Source organism: Cetorhinus maximus, chromosome 20 (genome assembly GCF_964194155.1).
Source record: "Cetorhinus maximus chromosome 20, sCetMax3.hap1.1, whole genome shotgun sequence".
Taxonomy (NCBI): Eukaryota; Metazoa; Chordata; class Chondrichthyes; order Lamniformes; family Cetorhinidae; genus Cetorhinus; species Cetorhinus maximus.
The window spans coordinates 3264669-3290936 of record NC_135898.1 but is presented as its reverse complement, the minus strand read 5'-3'; the positions used below and the strand labels follow the sequence as shown (position 1 = coordinate 3290936).

General features: G+C 45.4%; 1 protein-coding gene across 1 annotated transcript in view; it reads right to left on the bottom strand.

The window, feature by feature from the left end:
* The window catches only part of adgra2 (adhesion G protein-coupled receptor A2), a 144887-nt gene that overhangs the window by 21701 nt on the left and 96918 nt on the right, over positions 1 to 26268 (bottom strand). The window contains exons 5-13 of the mRNA XM_078565394.1: positions 22691 to 22762; positions 20720 to 20883; positions 15211 to 15424; positions 14679 to 14843; positions 5880 to 6078; positions 5052 to 5201; positions 3094 to 3255; positions 2056 to 2247; positions 1767 to 1974 (exon numbers count right to left, since the gene is read on the bottom strand). Of these exons, the coding sequence (XP_078421520.1) occupies positions 1767 to 1974; positions 2056 to 2247; positions 3094 to 3255; positions 5052 to 5201; positions 5880 to 6078; positions 14679 to 14843; positions 15211 to 15424; positions 20720 to 20883; positions 22691 to 22762 (1526 nt within the window). The remainder of the gene's footprint in view (positions 1 to 1766; positions 1975 to 2055; positions 2248 to 3093; positions 3256 to 5051; positions 5202 to 5879; positions 6079 to 14678; positions 14844 to 15210; positions 15425 to 20719; positions 20884 to 22690; positions 22763 to 26268) is intronic.

The window sequence follows — 26268 nt, the reverse complement described above, 5'->3', positions numbered from 1 at the left end:
TGAACTGGTATTTTGCATCAGTTTTCATTATAGAGGATACGAGTGACATCCTAGAAATAGCAGTAAATCAAGAAATAGGAGGGAGGGAGGAACTCAGGAAATTTACAATCATCAGAGAAGTGGTATTGAGCAACTTGTTGAAGCTGTGGGCTGACAAATCCCCTGGTCCTGATGGACTTCATCCTAGGGTCTTGAAAGAAGTGGCTAGTGAGATAATTGACGTGTTAGTTTTGATTTTCCAAAATTCTCTAGATTGGAAAATAGTAAATGTAACTTCTTTATTCAAAAAGGGAGGGAGACAGAAAGCAGGAAACTACAGGCCAATTAGCTTAATATCTGTCATAGGGAAAATGTTAGAAGCTATTCTTAAAGACGTTATAACAGAGCGCTAAGATAAATTCAGGGTAATCAGGCAGAGTCAGTATGGTTTTGTGAAAGGGAAATCATGTTTAACCAATTTATTGCAGTTCTTTGAAGGAGTGTGTGCATAAAGAGGGACCAGTAGATGCACTGTACTTAGATTTCCAGGAGGCATTTGATAAGGTGTGACCTCAAAGGTTACTGTGGAAAATAAAAGCTCATGGTGTAGGGGGTAACATATTGGCATGGATTGAAGATTGGCTAGCTAACAGGAAACAGAGGGTAGCCATAAATGGGTCTTTTTCTGGTTGGCAGGATGTGACGGGGGGCATGTCTCAGAGATCAGTGCTGGGGCCTCAACTTTTTACAATTTATATAAATGACTTGGACAAAGGGTCAGAAGGTGTGGTTGCTAAGTTTGCTGACAACACAAGGATAGGTAGGAAAATAAGTTATGAATAGGACGTAAGGAGGCTACAAACAGGTATAGATAGGTGGGCAAAGACCTGACAAATGGAGCATAATGTGGGCAAATGTGAAATTGTTCATTTTGGCAGGAAGAATAAAAAAGCTTATTACCTAAATGGTGAGAGATTACAGAGCTTTGAGATTCAGAGGGATCTGGGTGTCCTCGTGCATGAATCACAAAGGCAAGTATGCAGGTACAGCAATAAATGAGGAAAGCTAATAGAATGTTATAGTTTATTGCGCGGGGAATTGAATACAAACACAGGGAGGCAGGATTTGAACCCATGTCTCCAGAGCATTAGTCTGGGCTTCTGGATTTACTGATCCAGTGACATTACCACTACACCACCATGATGAGATCAATGAGATCACTGCTGCTCTGTGTCTTAACCAAAAGGGTGGGGGAGGATAAAACTTCCCGAAACAGCATATGAATCAAATCATTTTTTTACTTCTTGAAGATTTAATAAATGCTTTAGTCTCGGGATTATGAACTGTATTGTTCACTGAAATGTAAGATGTGATTTAAGGGCCAACACCTCGTTCCCTGTGTCCACCAGATGCTCTGTTCCACTGCCCTTTCCCCTGCACACCCACTGGTTGATTACCCAATTGCACAGATGTTTGAGAGGTGAGCTGGACTTTGCTGAACCAGGTTTCCCATTCAAACCAGCTGGATGATGCCAGGTGACCAGTCCAAATGGTGCTCGAGGAGGTCAAGGTTTGGACTTGCAGTGCAATGATTCATGCTCCAACATACAGTTCTGATGAAAGGTCACCAATCTGAAACATTAACTCTGTTTCTCTGTCCACAGAATGCTGCCTGACCTGTTTAGTATTTCTAGCATTTTCTGTTTCCATTTTGTTCCAACATTCAGTTGCCTGCCCCTCACCAGGGTAACCGAAGTACTGTTCCCAACCTGCCTGTACCAGCTCACCTGTTCCGGTGAAGATGACGGGTGTGGAGACGCTCCTTTTCTTCCCCTTGTCGGCGAGGTTGGAGGAGTTGCCAGTACTGGGGAAGAGCTTCCCATTGCGGAACACCACAAACTGCAGTCGGCAACTGGAGTTGGCAAGAACTGGGGCTGTGGGCAAGCGGGAAAAGAGAGAAGGAGGCAGCTGGACTGACGCCAGGGCAATACTATTCTGGAGGGGCAGAAAGAAGCAACGTGTCACAACACATGGGGTAGAGTTTCACTCACAGTCAGATCCAGTATAACTAGTTACCTTGATGGGGAAGTTTTTCAGAGAGCTGTTGAGATTGCCAGTGCTGCAGCGGAAGCTAAGTTGGGGTTCAGTCCCATCAGTCTGTCTGTCGATGTTGGTGAACTGATGCTTCCTCTGGAATGCCGTGCAGCTCAATCCCATATATCCAGCTGGCTTGACCAGGAACGCCTCCAGGGCAATGTTTCCAGAAACCTGGAATAGAACAGTAGCAGCTGTGGAATGTGACATTGAGCTAAGATAGTCAGAGCTAAATCTCATCTCTCTCTCTGTCCTTAAACTCCAGCTCCTTTCTTATAAAAACATCGTCTCCCTCACACTCCTGTTCTGCTATTCTTTCCACACCAAAATCCGGTTTTTGCTCACCTCCATAAAGTGACCGGGGCAAATGAAGGTTGGGATCTTGCTGTGCCCCAGGTGGGATGCAATCACTGGAGGATGGGATCTTGTTGTGCCCCAGGGGGATGCAATGACTGGAGGATGGGATCTTGCTGTGCCCCATGGGGATGCAGTGACTGGGGGATGGGATCTTGCTGTGCCCCAGGGAGATGCAGTGACTGGAAGATGGGATCTTACTGTGCCCCAGGGGGATGTGGTGACTGGAAGATGGGATCTTTCTGTGCCCCAGGGGGATGCAGTGACTGGAGGGTTGGATCTTTCTGTGCCCCAAGGGGATGTGGTGACTGGAGGGTGGGATCCTGCTGTGCCCCTAGCGGGATGCAGTGACTGGAGGATGGGATCCTGCTGTGCCCCTAGCGGGATGCAGTGACTGGAGAATGGGATCTTGCTGTGCCCCAGGGCGATGCAGTGACTGGAAGATGGGATCTTTCTGTGACCCAGAGGGATGCAGTGACTGAAGATTGGGACTTTGGTCGAAACCAAGTTGTAAAAATGACTGGTGAGCCCGAGTACTCCCTGAAAGCTGGTTCAGAGCTGCCCAGAGCTCAGCTTGTAACTCACTCCAGACCTGACGCCCATGACAGGATGCACACTTCCACTTTACAGAGCCACAATGGGCAGGAAACATTCCCAGAATCTTACCTTGGTGATGGCTTGTGAATTAGATGTCAAGGTGAGGCTGGCAATGCGCTCCACTGATTGGACAATCCTGGTACATGCTGCATTCTCCTTCTGGGCCATCCACAGAATGTGCTCATCCACCAGCATCATGTTACTGGCCATTTCCACAATTAGATCTCCCAGCTAAGGATGGAGAGAGAGAGTGCGAAAGGGAGAGAGAGAGAGGTGGTTGTGGGGGTGGGGGGGGTGGGGGGGGGGGAGGGGGGGTAGGTGGGGGAGAGAGTGTGGAGAGGAGAGAGGGCAGGGGGACAGAGAGAGAGAGAGAGGTGGGGGGGAAAGGTGGGGGAGAGTGTGGAGAGGAGAGAGGGATGGGGGAAAGAGAGAGAGAGAGGCGGTGGGGAAAGGTGGAGGAGAGAGTGTGGAAAGGAGAGAGGGCAGGGGGACAGAGAGAGAGAGAGAGAGAGGCGGGGGGGGAAAGGTGGAGGAGAGAGTGTGGAAAGGAGAGAGGGCAGGGGGACAGAGAGAGAGAGAGGCGGGGGGGGGAAAGGTGGAGGAGAGAGTGTGGAAAGGAGAGAGGGCAGGGGGACAGAGAGAGAGAGAGAGAGAGGCGGGGGGGGAAAGGTGGAGGAGAGAGTGTGGAAAGGAGAGAGGGCAGGGGGACAGAGAGAGAGAGAGGCGGGGGGGGAAAGGTGGAGGAGAGAGTGTGGAAAGGAGAGAGGGCAGGGGGACAGAGAGAGAGAGAGAGAGAGGCGGGGGGGGAAAGGTGGAGGAGAGAGTGTGGAAAGGAGAGAGGGCAGGGGGACAGAGAGAGAGAGAGAGAGAGGCGGGGGGGGAAAGGTGGAGGAGAGAGTGTGGAAAGGAGAGAGGGCAGGGGGACAGAGAGAGAGAGAGAGAGAGGCGGGGGGGAAAGGTGGAGGAGAGAGTGTGGAAAGGAGAGAGGGCAGGGGGACAGAGAGAGAGAGAGAGAGAGAGGCGGTGGGGGAAAGGTGGAGGAGAGAGTGTGGAAAGGAGAGAGGGCAGGGGGACAGAGAGAGAGAGAGTGGAGAAAGGGAAGGAGACAACTTGGAAGAAGGTGAAGGGGGAGAGAGGGCAGAGAGTGAGGGAAGGAGAGAGCGGGGGGAAGAGGGAGAAGGATGGGGAGAAGGGAGAGAGAGGGAGGAGGTGGAGGGAGCCAAAAAAGAAAGAGTGAGAGGAGAGAGAGTGAGCTAATGATCTCTTCAGCAACAGCTGTCTGAATGTACAATTCTTGCAACAATGAATGGATTTCAAGACTAGAGTGGTGACAATGTATTGGAGTCACAAGGTGATTACAGATGAAGAAAATCATTCAGCCAGTCTTAATTGATCCATTCGGAAAGACCAAACACTCCCTCACAATGTAGGATCCAATTGTTCCTTACATAATTCCATTCTATTCACCTCGATCCACTCCAGGTGCTGACCCCACAAAAAGGTCAAATGTCATCTCTTCTCCAAGCCTCTTCAGTTTACCTCACATAACATGGACCTTTGATATGAACTTAGCTCTGCCCCAGCAACAGAATCTTACCCCTGTGTCTAGAATGGGATCCATTATTCAAGGTGCAGTGTGACTAGCAGTGGATCCCGTATTCAAGGTGCAAGGTGCAGTGTGACCAGAACTGGATCCAGTGTTCAAGGTGCAGTGTGACCAGAGCTGGATCCAGTATATGAGGTGCAGTGTGACCAGGGCTGGATCCAGTATATGAGGTGCAGTGTGACATGTGCCCAGTCCAGTTTGATCACAATCTCCCAGCTTGCACTCCACTGTTCAGCTTATGATTTCTTCAAACTGATATTTACCTTAGCTGAGACTACAGAACAATTTGAAGTTTCTATTCTGCTCTCTTTTCTGTATTTTTGTTCTCATAACAAATGCTGGAAATAACATGCGCAGCCTTCAGGAAAGAAACAAGACAATGTTTAACAAAAACAAAGCACAGATGTTTTAAATACATTACATCATGGATCTCATCTGTGAAGCTGATGAATTTCTCCATCATCTGAGCAACATAAATCACATCCATCATATCCAGGAAATTGGCCGCCTCGATAGTGTAGTCAAGCAATTGCCGAGCGAGGGTGAGTGCATTGGTGCTATTAATGGGCATCTACAGATATACCAAGAGACAGAGCAATAGTGAAAGAGGAAGTGCATTTCCCCACAAATCAATAGAAAAACATTCCTGGCATCAATAACATGATCATTAACATTTCATCACAGTGCACTCCATCGCTTGAGACACACAAATAATCTGTTGCATCTGCACTGCCCCATCAAACACTCCCAGGACAGGTACAGCACAGGGTTCGATACAGAGTAAAGCTCCCTTGACACTGTACCCATTAAGCACTCCCAGGACAGGAGCAGCATGGGGTTAGATACAGAGTAAAGCTCCCTCTACACTGTCCTCATCAGACACTCCCAGGACAGGTACAGAATGGGGTTAGATACAGAGTAAAGCTCCCTCTACACTGTCCCCATCAAACACTCCCAGGACAGGTACAGCACGGGGTTAGATACAGAGTAAAGCTCCCTCTACACTGTCCCCATCAAACACTCCCAGGACAGGTACAGCACGGGGTTAGATACAGAGTAAAGCTCCCTCTACACTGTCCCCATCAAACACTCCCAGGACAGGTACAGCACGGGGTTAGATACAGAGTAAAGCTCCCACTACGTTGCATTAACACCGACACTACCTCGTCATCTTAGAGGAGGAGTTTGTGGAATCATGTACAGTTCAGCATCAGGTCAAAGTTCATGCTCAACCCTTGGATAAACTCACCAGGATGAAGGTGTGCAGGACCCTGGTATAGTCGTTGGTGTAGAGACACTGGGAGTAATCAGCTTCTTCCCACTGACCCGACCGCTGACACCTGCGGAAAGTTTTTTTCTCCGGTGACGCTCCATTGAGTGAGGCGGAGGAGTAAGGATACTGCAGGCAGGGCTGGTGGGCAGTGACCCCGGCCAAAGTGCGAGGCCACCTGGAGAGGAAAGCAACAAGCTCATGTTAAAACAAACATGTGCTAACAGCTCATCACTGTCATCGAGGGCACCGAAAACCGCCTCTCCCACACCTCGCCTCTGGGATGCAAGAGCAGGCCTTTCAGCCCCTCGACGAGGTTCCCTCCTTCAAACAGATCATGGTTGATAAAAGCAAAGTGCTGCAGATGCTGGAAATCTGACACAAAAACAGAGAATGCTGGAAAAACTCAGCAGGTCTAGCAGCATCTGTGGAGAGAGAAAATGATGGTCGATGTGAAGTGATAGTTGAAGTGAATTGGAAAATGACACTCGGGGATAGATCAGTAGAGAAGCAGTGGCAGACGTTTAAGTGGACATTTCAGGGTATTCAGAATAAATATATTCCTATTCTAAAGAAAAATTCTAAGGGGAGGACCCACCATCCGTGGTTAACTAAAGATGTTAAGGAAAGCACCAAACTTAAGGAAAAAGCATACAACTCCGCAAAGATGAATGGCAGGACAGGTGATTGGACAGAATATAGAAAACAGCAGAGAATGACTAAAAGGTTAATCAGGAGAAAGAAATTAGAGTATGAGAGGAAGCTAGCTAGAAATGTGAAAATGGACAGCAAGAGTTTCTACAGGTATTTAAACAAGAAAAGAGTAAGTAAAGTGAGTGTTGGTCCTCTAGAGAGTGACAGTGCAGAGTTAATAGTAGATAATAAGGAAATGGCGGATGAAATGAACAAATATTTTGCTTCTGTGTTCACTATAGAGGATAGAAAAACATTCCAGTAATGGCTGCAAATCAGGAGATGAAAGGGAGAGAGGAACTTGATGACATTGAAATCACTCGGGAAATGGTACTGAGCAAATTGATGGAGCTGCGGCTGGCAAGTCTCCAGGTTCCGATGGACTGCATCCTAGGGTCTTAAAAGAAGTGGCTGATGAGGTAGTCGATGCGCTGGTGTTAATTTTCCAAAATTCGCCAGATTCTGGAAAGGTTCCATCAGATTGGAAAGTAGCAAATATAACCCCTGTATTCAAGATGGGAGGGAGGCAGAAAACAGGAAACTATAGGCCAGGTAGCTTGATGTCTGTCGTGGAGAAGTTATTAGAACCGATCATTAAGGAGGTTAGCTGGGCACTTAGAAGAGCTCAAGGCAATCGGGAAGAGTCAGTATGGTTTTATGAAATTAAAATCATGTTTAACCAATTTATTCGAGTTTTTTGAAGGAGTAACATGCACAGTGGATAAAGGGGAACCTGTAGATGTGCTGTACTTGGATTTCCAGGAGGCACTTGATAAGGTGCCACATCAAAGATTATTACAGAAAATTAAAGTACAAGGTGTAGTGGGTAACATATCAGCATGGATAGAAGATTGGCTGGCTGGCAGAAAGCAGAGAGTATGCAAAAATGGGTCTTTTTCTGATTGGCAGGATGTGACGAGTGGAGTCCCAAAGGGGTCTGTACTTGGGCCTCAACTTTTTAGGATTTACATCAATGACTTAGATGAGGGGAGTGAAGACATGGTAGCTAAATTTGCAGATGACACAAAGTTAGGTAGGAAAGTACGTTGTGGACAGGACATGAGGAGGTTGCAGATGGATATAGATAGGTTGAGTGAGTGGGCAAAGATCTGGCAAATGGAGTTTAATGTGTGAAAATGTGAAGTTGTTCACTTTGGCAGGAAGAACAAAAAAGCAGAGTACTACTTAAATGGAGAACAGCTGCATAATTCTGAGGTGCAGAAGGATCTAAGTGTTCTTGTACATGAGTCACAAAAAGTTAGTATGCAGGTGCAGCAAGTAATTAAGAAGGCTAATGGAATGTTATCCTTTATTATGACAGGAATTGAACATAAAAGTAAGGATGTTATGCTTCAGTTATACAGGGCATTGGTGAGACTGCACCTCGAATACTGTGTGCAGTTTTGGTCTCCTTATTTAAGGAAGGATGTAAGTGCGTTGGAGGTGGTTCAGAGAAGGTTTACTAGATTGATACCTGGAATGAGTGGATTGTCTTATGAGGAAAGGTTGGACAGACTGGGCTTGTTTTCACTTGAGTTTGGAAGAGCGAGGGGTGATTTGATTAAAGTATACGCGATCCTGAATGGCCTTGACAAGATGGACGTGGAAAGGATATTTCCTCTTGTGGGTGGGTCCAGAACTAGGGGGCACTGTTTTAAAATTAGGGATCGCCCTTTCAGGACAGAGATGAGGGGAAATTTTTTCTCTCAGAGGGTTGTGCGACTTTGGAACTCTCTGCCTCAGAAGGTGGTGGAGGTGGGGTCATTGAATATTTTTAAGGCAGAGGTAGATAGATTCTTGTCAGGCAAGAGAATGAAAGGTTATTGGGGTTAGAGGGAATGTGGAAATCGAAACACAAGAAGATCAGCCATGATCTTATTGAATGGAGGAGCAGGATCAAGGGGCCGAATGGTCTACTCCTGTTCCTATTTCTGATGTTCTTATGAGCATCTTTACTCTAACTGCCTGTCTTCAGATTCTGAAACCCTACAAAGCATTGCCTAACCAAAACCTATCAATCTCAGGTTTGAAATTTCCTATTGATACCCAAACTCAACAGCTTTTTTGGGGGAGAGAGTTCCAGGTTTGCACTAGCCTTTGTGTGAAGAAGTGCTTCCTGACATCAGCCCTGAACAGAATTTTAACGATATATTTGTTCTTGACTCCCCCACTGGAGGAAATAATTTCCCCAGCCTCCATCTACTTTATATTCTTTCAACGTCTTAAACATCCCGATTAAACATACCTTATCATATCCTTTCCCCATCTTAAACATCCCGATTAAACATACCTTATCATATCCTTTCCCCATCTTAAACATCCCGATTAAACATACCTTATCATATTCCCAATTTAAACATCTCGATTAAACATACCTTATGATATCCTTTCATCATTTCAAACATCTCGATTAAACATATCTTATGATATCTTTTCATCATTTTAAACATCTCAATTAAACATACCTTATCATATCCTTTCAACGTCTTAAACATCTCGATTAAACATACCTTATCATATCCCCATTTTAAACATCCCGATTAAACATACCTTATCATATCCCCATTTTAAACATCTCGATTAAACATACCTTATCATATCCCCATTTTAAACATCCCGATTAAACATACCTTATCATATCCCCATTTTAAACATCCCGATTAAACATACCTTATCATATCCTTTCCCCATTTTAAACATCCCGATTAAACATACCTTATCATATCCTTTCCCCATTTTAAACATCCCGATTAAACATACCTTATCATATCCTTTCCCCATTTTAAACATCCCGATTAAACATACCTTATCATATCATATCCCCATTTTAAACATCTCGATTAAACATACCTTATCATATCCTTTCATCATCTTAAACATCCCAATTAAACATACCTTATCATATCCTTTCATCATCTTAAACATCCCAATTAAACATACCTTATCATATCCCCATTTTAAACATCTTGATTAAACATACCTTATCATATCCTTTCATCATCTTAAACATCCCAATTAAACATACCTTATCATATCCTTTCACCATCTTAAACAAGAACAAAGAACAAAGTACAGCACAGGAACCTTCGGCCCTCCAAGCCTGCGCCGATCATATTGCCTGTCAAACTAAAACATTTTGCACTTCCGGGGTCCGTATCCATCTATTCCCATCCTATTCATGTATTTGTCAAGGTGCCTCTTAAACACCACTATCGTACCTGCTTCCACCACCTCCTCCGGCAGCGAATTCCAGATACTCACTACCCTCTGCGTTAAAAACTTGTCCCGCACATCTCCTCTAAAGCTTTCTCCTCTCACCTTAAATCTATGTCCCCTAGTAATTGACTCTTCCACCCTGGGAAACAGCTTCTGACTATCTACTCTGTCCATGCCACTCATAATTTTGTAATTTTCTATCAAGTTGCCCCTCAATTTCCGTCGCTCTAGTGAGAACAATCCAAGTTTCTCCAACCTCTCCTCATAGCTAATAACCTCCAGATCAGGCAGCATCCTGGTAAACCTCTTCTGCACCCTCTCCAGCACTTCCATATCCTTCTGGTAAAGTGGTGACCAGAATTGCACGCAATATTCCAAGTGTGGCCCTAACCAAGGTTCTATACAGCTGCAGCATGACTTCCCAGCTTTTATACTCAATACCCCTGCCGATGAAGGCAAGCATGGTATATGCCTTCCTGACTACCTTATCCACCTGCGTTGCCACTTTCAGTGACCTGTGGACCTGTACACCCAGATCCCTCTGCCCATCGATGCACTTAAAGGTTCTGCCATTTACTGTATAATTCCTACCTGTATGAGACCTTCCAAAATGCATGACCTCGCATTTGTCCGGATTAAACTCCATCTGCCATTTCTCCGCCCAACTCTCCAACAGATCTATATTCCGTTGTATCTTTTGACAATCCTTTTCACTATCTGCAACTCCTCCAACCTTAGTGTCGTCTGCAAACTTACTAATTAGCCCAGTTACATTTTCCTCCAAATCATTTACATATACTACAAACAGCAAAGGTCCCAGCACTGATCCCTGCGGAACACCACTAGTCACAGCTCTCCATTCAGAAAAGCACCCTTCCACTGCTACCCTCTGTCTTCTATGGCCAAGCCAATTCTGTATCCATCTTGCCAGCTCACCTCTGATCCTGTGCGACTTTACCTTCTGTACCAGTCTGCCATGAGGGACCTTGTCAAAGGCCTTACTGAAATCCATGTATATAACATCCACTGCCCTTCCATCGCCGATCATCTTAGTCACTTCCTCGAAAAACTCGATCAAGTTAGTGAGACACGACCTCCCCTTCACAAAACCATGCTGCCTCTCACTAATATGCCCATTTGCTTCCAAATGGTAGTAAATCCTGTCACGAAGAATCTTCTCCAATAATTTCCCTACCACTGACGTAAGGCTCACCTGCCTGTAATTTCCTGGATTATCCCTGCTACCCTTCTTAAATAATGGAACAACATTGGCCATTCTCCAGTCCTCTGGGACCTCACCCGTAGCCAGTGAAGATACAAAGATTTCTGTCAAGGCCCCAGCAATCTCCTCCCTTGCCTCCCTCAGTACTCTGGGGTAGATCCCATCTGGCCCCGGGGACTTATCCACCTTAATATTCTTCAAGACGCCTAACACCTCCTCTTTTTTGATCTCAATATGATCCAGGCTATCTACGCACTCTTCCCTAGACAAATCGACTGCTAAGTCCTTCTCTTTGGTGAATACTGATGAGAAGTATTCATTTAGTATCTCTCCCATTTCTTCTGGCTCCACACACAGATTCCCACCTCTGTCCCTGAGTGGGCCTACCCTTTCCCTGGCTACCCTCTTGCTTTTTACATATGTATAAAAGGCCTTGGGATTTTCCTTAATCCTGGTTGCCAGTGACTTTTCATGACCCCTTTTAGCCATCTCGATTCGACCAGCCACCCCTTAATCTTTCATACCCAAGGGAAGACAAGGTCTTTGCAACCTATCTTCATAATTTAACCCTCTTATGCCAGCAGTATTCTGGTAAATCGACGCAGCACCTGCTCCAAGGCCAACAGATCGTTTCTGGACAGCAGTGCCCGAAATGGAATGCAGTTACTCCAGACAGGGTCTGACCCAGGGCTCTGGAAAGCTGCAACCTGATTTCCTCTCCTCTATTGACCTGCAGGGGTTGGTGAGGGTCTGTGCTCAGACCGGGCTATGAATAACCGTCTGCTGGCACTAACAGTCTGGACAAAGCCTCTCGGACTGTTCTTCCCTCTTGTGGGCGAAGCAGCAGGACCTGAGTGTGGGAGCATTGGCCAGCAGAGGGAGTCCTCCATCCACTGAGCTCCATGCTCTGCATTGCCAAGGGTGTCAGGGTAGAGACTGCAGGCTTCCATATCTAAACAGTGCACTCACTTCCCTCTCAACACTCGATTACTAAGGTTAAAACTTTCCAGGCAAGGTGCTGCAGACAAACCACCAACAGATAAAGGATTACAGTGTGTACTCATAAAACTGGAGCAGCAGCAGGGCATGTTTGACAGATAAAGGCATCACCCTGGCAGACTGAAGGAAGAGCAGAGAGGACAGGGGCTCACTCTCATTTTGCAAACAGGCAGCAGTCACGAGGGTTGGACATCTTCCTGGAGCTGCGATGATATGCCCCCCCACCCCTATTCTCTTGACACGTGCATTCCTGTAAACCCTGTCTTCCCATGGCCAGAGAGCCAACAGACTCTTCATCACCCCTATTTCCAATATTTTTACTACTATTAAACAAATATGCTGACAGAAACATTTTAAGCGACCCAATTTTGTGAAACAAAATGATGCCCTGGGTTTAGTTCACAGCTGTGCGCTGGGAATTGATCTTTCATCCAGGGCAGTCGTGGAGTGTTGGCCACCAAGCTTGGCGTACACTGAATGAGTCAACGCCATATAGCCAAGAGATTGGCCTGGTTCTCAAGCACCTATTGGACTACGAGGGCAGCCGGAGAGAGAGCGCATGTTCATTCTGGTCAGAATTGTACTGCCCCTGGCCATCACGGTCGACATGATCTTTAGGGTCTTAGAAGAGAGATCCCTATGATTCATGTGACAGTTCAATGAAATCTGACTGATGGCTCAGTCAGTCACACTCCCAGATCTGAATAAGGAGGTTATGGGTTCTAGACCCAGGACAGAGCCTTGAACACAAAATCAAGGCCAACATTCCCATATCCATTATCTGCAAGATCACAGACCTCCTAGACTCAGATCCGGGTTCGAGCTGTTGTTTTACTGTAAATGGAAGCGCCTTTTCATTCCCGGCACATTGCGTGATGACTCCGTTAACAGCTGTACCTGCTGGACTTTTAAAAACCTGATCAAAATCAGACCTGGCCTCCCTTCTCCACCTTATCAGACCTGGCCTCCCTTCTCCACCTTCTCAGTCCTGGCCCTCCCTCCCCCACCTTATCAAACCTGGCCCTCCCTCCCCCACCTTATCAAACCTGGCCCTCCCTCCCCCACCTTATCAGACCTGGCCCTCCCTCCCCCACCTTATCAGACCCGGCCCTCCCTCCCCCACCTTATCAAACCTGCCCTCCCTCCCCCACCTTATCAAACCTGGCCTCCCTTCTCCACCTTATCAAACCTGGCCTCCCTCCCCCACCTTATCAAACCTGGCCCTCCCTCCCCCACCTTATCAAACCTGGCCCTCCCTCCCCCACCTTATCAGTCCTGGCCTCCCTCCCCCACCTTCTCAGTCCTGGCCTCCCTCCCCCACCTTCTCAGACCTGGCCCTCCCTCCCCCACCTTATCAAACCTGGCCCTCCCTTCAGAGTGACAGCTCACTTTAAACCATCATGCGCATCCTCAAAGACTGTGAGTCCGTGTTTAACAGTAGGAAGTGAAACAAATGGCTATTTTCTCCAGCCTGGAATGGACGGTGAATCGAGTATTATTGGGAACAATCTGGCATGTTCTATCCCTCTGGCTTACCTGCTGCATTCTGCCTGGCCTTTTGAATTTTTCAGATATTCCATATCCTACCCTGAGTCTGGGCCTCTGACTTAATTCAAACCACATTGACTCCATGGAGATGTTATTTTCAGGCAGAAAAGGCCTGTGTTATAGTTTGGCCCCCGTGCTTTCTTCTGTTGCCAACTGCATTCCGACACCTATTGCTCCTGGCCCAGAGAGATTACCAGCACCATTTGAAAGTGCCTCTTTTACCACATGTCTTCTAAAGTACACCATATGGATGCATCACCTGAATCATGCTCCTTAACCCTTTCTACGTCTGCCATCCATGCCTCAGCGGTTGCACTATCCTCTCAGGGTCAGAAGGTCGTGGGATTGAGTCTTAGCCCAGAGACTCGAGCATATTTACCGGCCTGACAATCCTCCAGTGCTGCATTTCAGATGAGGCATTAAACCGAGGCCCCGTCTCCTCTCTCAGATGATTGAAAAGATCCCGGTTTGAACTATTTGGAGGAGGACAGGGGAGTTCCCACCAGCAGTCCACATTTCTCCCTCCTGTTACTACAACAGATTATAATGCACCAAATTGGCTGCTGCATTTCTTACATGGCAACAGTGACTACAAATCAGAAGCACTTCATCCTGAGGTTGTATATAAAAGCAAGTTTTTTTCTTTCTCTTTGCTTTCTACTGCTCAGCTGTCTTCTCTTTTCTTTATTATTTTTTAATCCTGCTCAGGGTATGGATGTGGTTGGCAAAACTGACATTTATTCCTATGAAATGATGGTTGTGGCTGTTGAACTGACGATTGCCATTTGATGCAGCCAAATGGCTTGTCAGCTCACTTCAGGAAGCAGCTAAAAGTCAGCCACATTGACTCGAGAGCCATGTTGATAGATCTGATGTTGGCCAGCCCAGCAAGGGAGGTCTTACAGAGCAGCTGGGAAGCGATAATGGATGGGGTGGTGGGAGCAGGGGGGGTGGGGGTGGGGGGTGGTGCAGGAGGTGCAAAATTAGCTGAGAACCATCTGTGTACAGTTCAGGTTAACAATTCCAACTCTCTGCTCAAACATGGATAGGGAACAAACAAGACGATTGTTTCCTACTCAGTCAAAACATTTTTCACTGACCTGAAGTCCCCTCTGTTGTTAGTGACCCGTTCAGCCTGGCAATATGTTGCAGATGTGTCTATAACCACAATGTCCACTTTCCTGGAAGCATTCCCACGCGATGTTGCGATGACACATTCCCATTCTCCACTGGCAAGCAGGTAAATGTTCGAGAGAATCAGTTCACTGCAAGTCACAAGGAGAAAGATCAGTTTAACCCTTTCATCAAATTATTCTTTCCAAAGGGAGGGAAATTTCTTTTGGTCAGTGTGGGGGTTCCCTGTCGTTGCAGATTATATGCAGGTGGGGTCAGTAGAGTTGGAGGCTACGACAGGGTGGGGTCAATGGAGGAACCGGTCTATGGTAGGAGTTGGTTTTCCTGGTAACTGATCTGTAATGAGTTGGCATGTCCAGTGCCTGGTCTGTGGAGAGAGTTAGTGCGTCTCTGGAAGGTGTCAGTAGGGATGTTGGTGTTCTCGGTATCTGCTCTATTAGAGTTCGTGTGCTGTGTTTTTAGCACAGTTGGTGTGATGCCGCCTTATGCCCGGAATACCTGGATATCAGGGAGCAGTCGTGAATCAAGCTGTCCACAATGATCACGCCGCCCTCTTCCTCCTGCTGCACGGGGATGTTGTTGTGGTACCAGAGGACCCTGGTGCTATTGTCCAGATATGTAGCAGTGCACAGGAATGGCAGCCGATCGCCCTGGAATACCACTTGCCGAAGGGAAGGAATCAACTGCAGAATTGGCAGCTCTAGAGGTCCGTCTACAACCAAAACAGAATTCAGCACCGTTAATTCATTCCCCAATATATATTGTCATCCTTACATCTTCTGTCTGCATAACTAGAACATCTTACAGCACAGCTATTCAGCTTATTGTGCCGGAACTGATCAATTAAACATACTCCCCCTGCTCTTTCCCACCTTCTCTCCACCAAGTCCCTCCTCCCTGCTACCATTCACGTAAACCTCCTCTGCACCTTGGAAGGCCTGAATTTGCGAATGAGTGATTTCTCAGGGTTTCACATTCCTCCATAGCCTTTGTACCAGGATATTGAGGTCGGCGAGTGGGGGTGCGAGGTCCCCTCACCGATGCGTAAAGTAACGCGGGAACGATGTTGGGCAGAACTCCCGACCTCACCCCGCATCATTTCAATTTTCATTTGGCGGGGGCGCAGCCGAATCAGCTGTGCACCCGCCGACCTGTCAACAGCCAATTGAGGCCATTTAAAAACTAACTGAAGTAGTTAAAGGTCCTGCCCTGTCCAACTTTATGGTTGGCGAGGAGGCCGGGAGCCCTGGCGGGCTTCAGAAAAAGCATCAAACCTCACCCACGGACGGGATGAGGCTTCATGTAGGTTTTTAAAAATTTAATAAAAGTTTAATTAAAAGTGATGGACATGTCCCAACTCATGTGACAGTGTCACATGAGGGGACATGTCAGGGAAATTCTATTTCTCTACATTGACCATTTTTAAATTTGCCGCCGATCTCCCTGAGGCAGCACTTAGCCTCAGGGAGATGAACGCGCTCTTTCGTGTGCATGCGGGAAAGAGCACACTCCCGGCTGAGGGAATCCCCCCCCACCGCCCACAGAGGGAGCACATAGCGCTTCCACACGGACGTCATGCTGGGTGGGCTTTAATTGGCCCGCTTACATAAAATGGCGGCGCGCCCCCGCGCCCGCTCCTGAACGTCCCTCCCCCAACGGGGGGAAAATTCTGCCCTGTGCCTCTATTTATAAAATAAGGATCTCATCTGTTCCCAAGTTGCAGAGAAGAAAGAACTGGGTTTAGATTCCAGCAGCTAAGCCCAGCTGACTCCTGCTCTCTGGACCTGATGGGTTGCATCCTAGGATATTAAGGAAGTAGCTACAGAGATAGTGGATGCACTGGTAGTAATCTTCCAAGATTCCTTAGATTCTGGAAAAGTCCCAGAAGATTGGAAAACTGCCAATGTAACATCCTTATTCAAAACGGGGGGGAGACAAAAACAGGTAACTATAGGCCAGTTAGCTTAACATCTGTCATTGGGAAAATGTTAGAGTCTATTATAAAGGATGTAATAGCGGAGCATTTAGAAATGCATAATCTAATCAAGCAGAGTCAGCATGGCTTCATGAAGGGGAAATCATGCCTGACAAATTTATTAGAATTCTTTGAGGAGGTAACAAGCAGGATAGATAAAGGGGAACCGGTAGATGTAATATATTTGGATTTCCAAAAGGCATTTGGTGAGTTACTGCGCATAAGGCTACTTAATAAGATCATGGTGTTGGGGTAGTATATTAGCATAGGTAGAGGATTGGCTAACTAATGGAAGACAGAGAGTTGGGATAAGGGGGGCATTTTTAGGATGGCAACCTGTAACTAGTAGAGTGCCACAGGGATCAGTGCTGGAGCCACAATTATTTACAATATATATTAATGACTTAGATGAGGGAAGTGAATGTACTATCGCCAAGTTTGCGGGCGACACAAAAATAGGTGGGAAGGCAAGTGGTGAGGATGACACAAAGTGTCTACAGAGGGATATAGACAGGGTTAAGTGAGTGGGCAAAAACTTGGCAGATGGAATATAATGTGGGAAAATGTGAGGTTATGCATTTTGGCAGAAAGAACAGAGGAGCTGAACATTATTTAAATGGAGAAAGACTGCAGAGCACTGCAGCACAGAGGGATTTGGGGGTCCTCATGCATGAATCCCAAAAAGCTAACATACAAGTTTAGCAGGTAATAGGGAAGGCAAATGGAATGTTGGCCTTTATTTCAAAGGGAATGGAGTATAAAAATAGGGAAGTCTTGCTCAAACTATACAAGGCACTAGTTAGACCACACCTAGAATACTGTGAACAATGGTCCCTTTATCTAAGGAAAAATATACTGGCATTAAATGGCAGTTCAGAGAAGGTTCATGAGGCTGATCCCGGGTATGGAGGGATTTTCTTATGAGGAGAGGTTGAGTAGGTTGGGCCTGTACTCATTAGAGTTTAGAAGAATGAGAGGTGACCTTATTGAAACATATAAGATTCTTAGTGGGCTTGACAGGGTAGATGTTGAGAGGTTGCTTCCCCTTGTGGGAGAGTCCAGGATTAGAGGGCATAATCTCAGAGTAAGGGGTCGCCCATTTAAGACAGAGATGAGGAGGAATTTCTTCTCTCAGAGGGTAGTGAATCTGTGGAATTCTTTACCACAGAGGGCTGTAGAGGCTGGGTCGTTGAGTATATTCAAGGCTGAGATAGACAGATTTTTAATCAGTAAGGGAATCAAGGGTTATGGGGAAAAGGCAGGAAAGTGGAGTTGAGGATTATCAGGTCAGCCATGATCTCATTGAATGGCAGAGTGGACTCGATGGGCCGAATGGCCTACTTCTGCTCCTACGACTTATGGTCTAAGTGCTTCTTTTTCCCTTTGCCTTCCATCTCTTGATAAGGGTTCAAGTCCATCTTGTTGCATCCCGCTAAACCCTCTCTTAAACTTCTGGGTACGATGTAAGATGCAACTTCTCCAAGGTTAGGCAAACCTCACTCAGAAGATTTTCTCTCCGTCACAATCCATTTCGATAGATTGATGTTCCCGGCAACCAGCAATAGACAACAAGTCTCTTTGGTACATTAAGCATCAGGCTGCTGATGAACCATTTACGACTTTGCTGAATTTTCAGTTTTGAAGCAAGCAACCTCTGAGTGCATTAGTTTAAAGCCAAAATGCATTACCAATTTCAGAAGGCTGGCACAGGCTCGATGGGCCAAATGGCCTTCTGTTCTGTATGTTTCCTATAATCTAACAACTACAACAGTTCTGTCACTAATTGGTTGCTCTCTTTTTGAGTGCTCTAACTGGTCACTTAAACAAATAAATTGTCATTAATGGTCAGTTGATGACTGGAAGTCTTTTATATGTGTACAAGAATTGGCATACACTTCTGAAGCTCATTGCGTGGTGCCATCTGATGGACAGAGTTTGCAACTGCACCGTGACAGCTGACAAATGCTGACACCGCAATTTACAATGGGAACAGTGCCAAAAGGGTGTGGGCTAAAATCCCAACCAAATGTAAGATGTTGTGGACAGGAAGTGTACATCCCCAAATGTTTTATTTTATTCCAGCACTGATTGTTGACAAAATGTACACAGTTAACAACATGGGAGCAGGCCTTTGGCCCAAGCAACCCAACACCCCCCCACCCCCCCCTCCCCCAAGCACATTCCAGGCTGGCAATCCCGGTGCCAGTCCTGAGGGAGTGCTGAGCTGTTCAAGGTGCCATCTTTCAAATGAGATGTTAAACACAGGCCCCCTCCGCCCTTTCAGATGGGCGTGAAGGACCCCATGGACACTGTGTCAAAGAAAGGCAGGCAGGGTGTCCCTGGCCAATATCACTAAAAAAAGATTAACCACTCATTTATTCCATGGCTGTTTGTGGGATCTTGCTGTGCACAAATTGGCTGCCGCATTTCCTATTTTACAACAGCAATTAGATTTTAGATTGTGATGCGTTTTCGGACATCCTGACATTTACTGTTTTATCATCAATTGGGATGATCAAACTCAAGAAGCCAACCACACCCTCCGCCTCACTCACCTCTACTCTGCCCCCTCACTTGACTTCAGATTTGACAAAAGATGGGAATTGCCCAGGAAAATTTATGCCATGAGCTCTTGTATGGGCTTCAAGGTTAATGGGTCCATTGAGGTTCTTAAAGAGGGAGAGGCAAGGGTTCTTGGTACACGATTGACTGTGTCGTTGTGTTTTTACCGTGACCCCGAGAAAATGATTCGCACAAGCTTGGAGCCGGGCTCCAAACATCCGCAGTTTAATAGATGGCATGGGACTGACCTCAGATGAAAAAAAAACTTTAAAGGAACATGCATTCTGCCAAAAGTGGGGGTCAACCTCACAAAAGAATCACTCCAAGGCTGGACTGTGAAAAAGCTGTGCTTCAGGATCTTAACCCAACCTCCGAAAGATATTTGTGGCCCTCGCCATTTCCTCACCAGTTAGTTTTGCTTTATTTTCCTCCCAAGACTGAACCAAATCATTTAAAGATGAGTCGGCGTTGTTAATCACCTGAATCATGGAATGTTCCAACAAAGAATCAGCTCATTCTTCTCAAATCTGCATTGTTGTTCCTCCATAGAACTCATCTCCTCTAATCCCAGCCTCTGGCTCACTCCCCACGCTTTTAGTACCCAGACTATTCTAATCCCACTCTCCTCCTCACTCCCCACATCCTTTCAATTCTTTTTACTTGTTCATGGGATGTGGGTGTCGCTGGCTAGGCCAGCATTTATTGCCCATCTCTAATTGCCCTTGTTCAGAAGGCATTTTAAGAATCTGGAATCTGGAGTCCCATGTAGGCCAGACCAGGTAAGAACGGCAGATTTCATTCCCTAAATTGCATCAATGAACCAGATGGGTTTTTATAACAATCGACAGTGGTTTAATGGTCATCATTAAACTTTTAATTCCCAGATTTTTTTATTGAACTCAAATTCCACCATCTGCCGTAGTGGGATTTGAACCCAGGTCCCCAGAGCATTATTATCCTGGGTCTCTACCTGTCCAGTGTCAATACCACAACCAATTTACCTGAAGAGGGCCCTTAGGAATCTGTCAGATCACCATTTAAACTTCTACACTCTGGTAAAAATATCCCTAACATGTCAAACCTCCTTAAAACTGTTATTGCTCATCACTGGCTACTTCCCAGTCAAGGCTCTCTACAGGAATCATAAAACTCCTCGAGATTCACACAAACTATGCTGCTACACACATGTCTCCCCTCCCTCTGTAAACCTCCTCCAGATACACAACTCCCTGAGTTCTCTGGCCTCTTGCACATTCCCATTGTGAATTGGCAGCCATGCCTCAACTCTGGAATTCCCTCCCTGAACCCTTCCACTTCCCTCTGCTCCTTGAGGATGCTGCTAAACACTTTGACCAAGCTGTCAACCTCCTGTGTTAATGTGGGTCAGTCTCGAGTTACACTCCTGCAAAGCACCTTGGGATGTTTATCTGTTAAAGGTGTTATATGAATGCAAGTTGTTGTTAAACGTACCACAAACCAACTGGCTTTCCTTCAAATCTTTGACTAGTTGTCCCCTCAGTGTTTTTGGATAAGCGCAGATGGTCTCCTCTGTGATTCGCACTGAACTGTTTTTCTTCCAGTTTAGCACCCACTGCATGTTACAGTCACATATCAGGAACTCAGTGTTGAAGTCACTGAAAGTGAAGGCACACCATGAAGTTAGAATCAGAGCTGAAATAGTCATTAACTGGGGTGGCAAAGAGGGTCCGAGGGCTGACCTTTCACCTCTGTGTTCGAACCAATGATGGGATCAAAGTTCCTTCTGTTCACTTTAAGGGTCCTATGTGAAATGAGTTGGGAAGAATCAGTCCAGTTACTCTTGGGCAGAAAAGTGCCTCTGACCTAGTGCTAATTGGGCCATCTCACTCAGAACAGGATGGAAAATGGAGAAAAATGTCACAGGAGGAATGTTCTTCTGAGACATGTGGATGGAGCAGAGTACTAGGGGCAGCGTTTATCTGCCCCTGAGGGTGCTGTACCTGCCCTGGGAGTGCTCAGTGATGGCACTGAGATGTTTTTGGTGAGTTTCTATGTTCACCAAAGTGAATGGTGCCCATGCCTTTTGCTCTTAGCATCTAGCCCGAGTATCATGGGTTAGTTGCAGAGCAAAGTCCCCACAGCTCGGTCCTTGCAGTGCATGTGCCTATGGGATACATTCAGCAATTAAAAAATACACTATCAGTCCGACTTTATATCGTATAGCTTTGTGTTTCTGTCGGGTCTTGCCCCCTCTCTATCTGAAGATTAACAAATGGATTAAGTGGGCATCACTTTGAGGTACAGATTTATACCTGCGGGGAACTTCATAAAATGCAAAATATTAATTCAAACCAGATGTGAGAGAGAGAGAGAGAGACGAGGAACAAACATGGGAGAGTATTCCTGATCTCCCTTTGTATTTTATACTTTCTCTCTCTCACACCTACAAAATATTCTGCCCCGCTGCCCAATGTCACTTTAGCAGCTCATTGCCTTTAAGAGTTGCAACTCACTATCCTGTTTCCCACACCCTGTGACAGGTTGGCTGAGACAGGGAGATCATTAAATCTCACATCATTACCAGCTGAAGGCATTCCTCTGTTAACCATTTTAACACAGCATTTCGGTTCAAATTCTTTCAGTTCAAACCAGCCACCCTCCTGTGGCAATGCACACAGAAGCCAATACCAAATGTAATCTCAGGTGAAGCATTCTGAAAGAGGTGTGGAGAAGTGGACCGGGATATACAGTAATAATTCAGCCTACATTTCAAAATTGTATATTCTGTACTGAGTGTTATACAATATTATACTGTTTTGATATTATTCCAAGTTAAATAGTAAAACTTAGGGCAATTTGGAAAGCAGAGTGGAGTTGGAGCAAAGGCATGTTTCTGCCTTAGAGGTGGAGGAGAGGAGAAACAGAGGCGTGACAGTGCCATCACTGGAGGGGGGGGTGTAATTACAGTGTGACATGTTTACATAGGCAATTCCCATTCTGAGTGTGGACAAGAATTTCTCATGGAAAATGGTTGAAACAAACTCATTACAACAGGAATTAAGGTTTCGTTGACAGGAAGTGCACACAGAGATAAGTTTTTAATATATTGTAAATGGTTTCAAGCATCCATTCAAATCGGGAATGGAGAATGTTGTCCAATCACATGAACAAATGATCTGCAAGACATTTCTGTAGGTTTTGTAGGGAAACCCATCATAAACATATGAGCTCATTCATTTGGGATTTATGCTCTGCCTTGTTGCATGCCCATGAGAAGATCAAATTCCTCGCACTGGTAACCTCCTCCCCCAGCATGAGGGATGTATCAACTTGTACCCAGATTTAGCACAGTGCAGTAGGACTTGTGCTTCCGGAGTCAGAAAGTAACTGATGAGCTCAGGACCAAGACCAAAAGGAGAGTGAAACAAGGGCATGAATTTGTACAATCTCCATCATACTCACACAGCTTTAAGAGAAACCAAGGCACCAAAGAGGTCTGGGTGGAGGGTGGAGAAGATGTTCCCTGATAGATTCCTGTATAAATAATCAGCTGTTAGAAATTCCCAGGGCAACATGAGAAACATTGACAACTTAACATCAAAAATGTTTACAATGCAGCACAGGGTCTGGCTCACTCCAAGCAGTTCAAATCTTCATCCTTGTTTTCAGATCAATCTGTGGCTTCACCCCTCCCTATCTCTGTAAACTCCTCCAGCTGTACAATCCTCTGAGATAGCTACATGCCTCCAATTCAGGCCTCTTGTACTTCCCCAATCTTAGTTGCTACTTCAGCTGTCTGGACTCTTAAGCTCTGGAACTCCCTGCCTAAACCTCTCGACCTCTCTCTCTCCTCAGACATTCCTCAAACCAAAAGCTTTAATCATCCTTTGGTCCCTGTCCTAACATCTCCTTATGTAGCTCAGTGTCTAATTTTGCTTGACAGCCATCCTGAGAAGCACTTTGGGACATTTTGCTGAGTTAAGGATTTTATATAAATGCAAGTTGTTTCTGTTACTATTCGATACAATAGTCAGCTTCAAAGGGGAATCTCACTCTGCTTAGGAGGGGATAGAGTAATCTATTATTTCTCATGCAGTAACAGAAGCGACACGGTAACATGATGCACCAAGACTTGCAATACAGTTGCTGTGACTGTACTCTGCAGACAGCCAGAGCGAGCTTTCCCCTATGTTCCTCGCTGAGCTCAAGGTTTTTTTCTAAAAAAGAATTATGACATAGAGAGAGTAGTGGACTCAAAGGTCGCTTCTTCCTCAGATTAAACCCAGGCTCTATCAGTCCGCCAGGCCCATTCAGCTGAGATGAGACATGAGGAGTAGTAAAAGTAAGAAGTCACTTATGGGAGTGGTTTATAGGCCCCCTAACAGCAACCACACTCTAGGATGGGGTATACAGGAAGAAATTATGAGGGCTTGAGAGAAAGGTACGGTGATAATCATGAGTGATTTTAATCCATATATCTATAGATTGGATGAATCAGATTAACAAAGGGAGCCTGGATGATGAGTTCATTGAGTGTTTTCAGGACAGTTTCTTAAAGCAGCATGTTTTAGCACCAACCAGAGAGCAGGCTATATTCAATCTGGTAATATGCAATGAGACAGGATTAATTAATGACCTCATAGAGAAGGCACCCCTCAGTAGCAGTGATCATAATATGATTGAATTTCGCATTCAGTTTGAGGGTGAGAGAAGTGGATCTAAGACTAGTGTTTTAAACTTAAAAAAAGACAATTGTGAAGACATGAAGACAGAGCTGTTTGAAATGAACTGGGAGATTAGGTTAAGGAACATGTCAGTGGAGATGCAGTGGCAGACATTTAAGACAAAATTTCAGAATACTGAGAAAAGATGCATCCCAGTGAGAAGTAAAGACTCTAAGGGAAGGATGTGCCATCCATGGCTAACTAAAGAATTTAAAGTTAGTATCAAATTGAATGAAAAGACATATAATTCTGCAGAGACGAGTACAAGAGAAAATTAGCTAGAAGTATAAAAACAGACAATAAGAATTCCTACAGTTATTAAAAAGGAAAAGAATAAGTAAAGTGAGCAATGGTCCTCGAGTGAGAGAGAGAGAGAGAGAGAGAAAAAGAGAGAATCTCGGGAATTAATAATGGAAAATAAGGAGACCACAGATGAATTGAACAGATATTTTGCTTCTGTCTTCATTGTAGAGGATACAAATAATATCCCAGAAATAGTTATGAATCAGGAGGTGAGAGGGAGGGAGGAATTTCAAACAATTACAATCACCAAGGAAAGGGGGCTGAGACAATGATTAGAACCAAAGGCTGACAAGTCCCCAGGTTCTGATGGACTTTATCCTATAATCTTAAAAGAAGTGGCTGCAGAGATAGTGGGTGCATTGGTTTTAATTTTCCAAAATTCTGGAAAGGCCCTATCAGATTGGAAAATAGCGAATGTGACTCCTCTGTTTAAGAAAGAAGAGAGACAGAAAGCAAGAAACTACAGGCCAGTTAACTTAACATCTGTCATAGGTAAAATGCTGGAATCTATTATTAAGGAGGTTATAGTGGGGCACTTAGAAAATCTCAATGTATTCAGGCAGAGTCAACATGGTTTTGTGAAAGGGAAATCATGCCTCACTAATTTATTGGAGTTTTTTAAGGAAGTAACAAACAACATGGATAAAGGAGAACCTGTGGATGTGCTGTACGTAGATTTCCAGAAAGCATTTGACAATGTGCAAAATAAGAGCCCGTGGTGTTGGGGGTAACTTATTAGCATGGATAGAGGATTGGTTAGCTAACAGGAAGCAGAGAGTCAGCATCAATGGGTCATTTTTGGGTTGAAAAGATGTGATGATTGGAGTACCACAGGGCCTGTGCTGAGGTCTCAACTATTTACAATTTATATCAATGACTTGGATGAAGAGACTGAATGTATGGTTGTTAAATTTGCTGATGACACAAAGATAGGTAGGAAAGTAAATTGTAAAGAGGACATAAGGGGTCTGCAAAGGGTCATAGGCAGGTTTAGTAATTGGGCACAAATTTGGCAGGTGGACTATACTGTGGAAAAATGTGAACTTGTCCAATTTGGCAGGAAGAATAGAAATGCAGCGCATTATTTAAATGGGGAGAGATTGCAGAACTCTGAGGTGCAGAGGGATCTGGATGTTCTGGTAAATGAATCACAAATAGTTTGCAGCTACGCCAAGTGATTAGGGAGGCAAATGGAATATTGCCGTTTATTGCAAGGGGAATGGAACTTGAAAGTTGGGACATTTTGCTGCACTTGTATAGCACATTGGTGAGATTATATCTGGGGTACTGTGTACAGTTTTGGTCTCCTTATTTAAGAAAGGATATAATAGCATTAGAAGCAGTTCAAAGAAGGTTCATGCAACCTGATGCCAGGAAATGGGGTGCGGGGAGGGTTTTCATATGAGGGAAGATTGGACAGGTTGGACGTGTATCCATTGGAGCTTAGAAGAATGAGAGGTGATCTTATTGAAGCATAGGGGACTGAGGGGACTTGACAGGGTGGATCTCTAGAACTAGGGGACACAGTTTAAAAATAAGGGGTCTCCAATTGAAGACAGAGATGAGAAGACATTTTTTCTCTCAGAGGGTCATGAGTCTGTGGAACACTCTTCCCCCGAGAGAGGTGAAAGCTGGATCATGGAATGTTTTTAAGGCAGAGGTATATGGATTCTTGATTAAGGGGGTGAAAGGTTACCTGGGGTAGGCAGGAATGTGGGGTTGAGGCCACAATCAGACCAGCCATGATCTTATTGAATGGCGGAGCAGGCTCAAGGGGCTGAGTGACCTCCTCCTGCTCCTCACTTGAATATTCATATGAAGGTCAAATGTCCCACTGCACTATCAGGGGAGTTTTACCCGGACTACCAGCCAACATTCATTCTTCAACTGACACCAGAAGAAGTTATTTAGTTATTTGCCTCACTGCTGATAGTGAGATCTTGCTCTGCACTTTCCTCTTGAATAACGACCACAGTCCAAAGGTAATTCATTTGCTGGACGTGCTTTGGGATA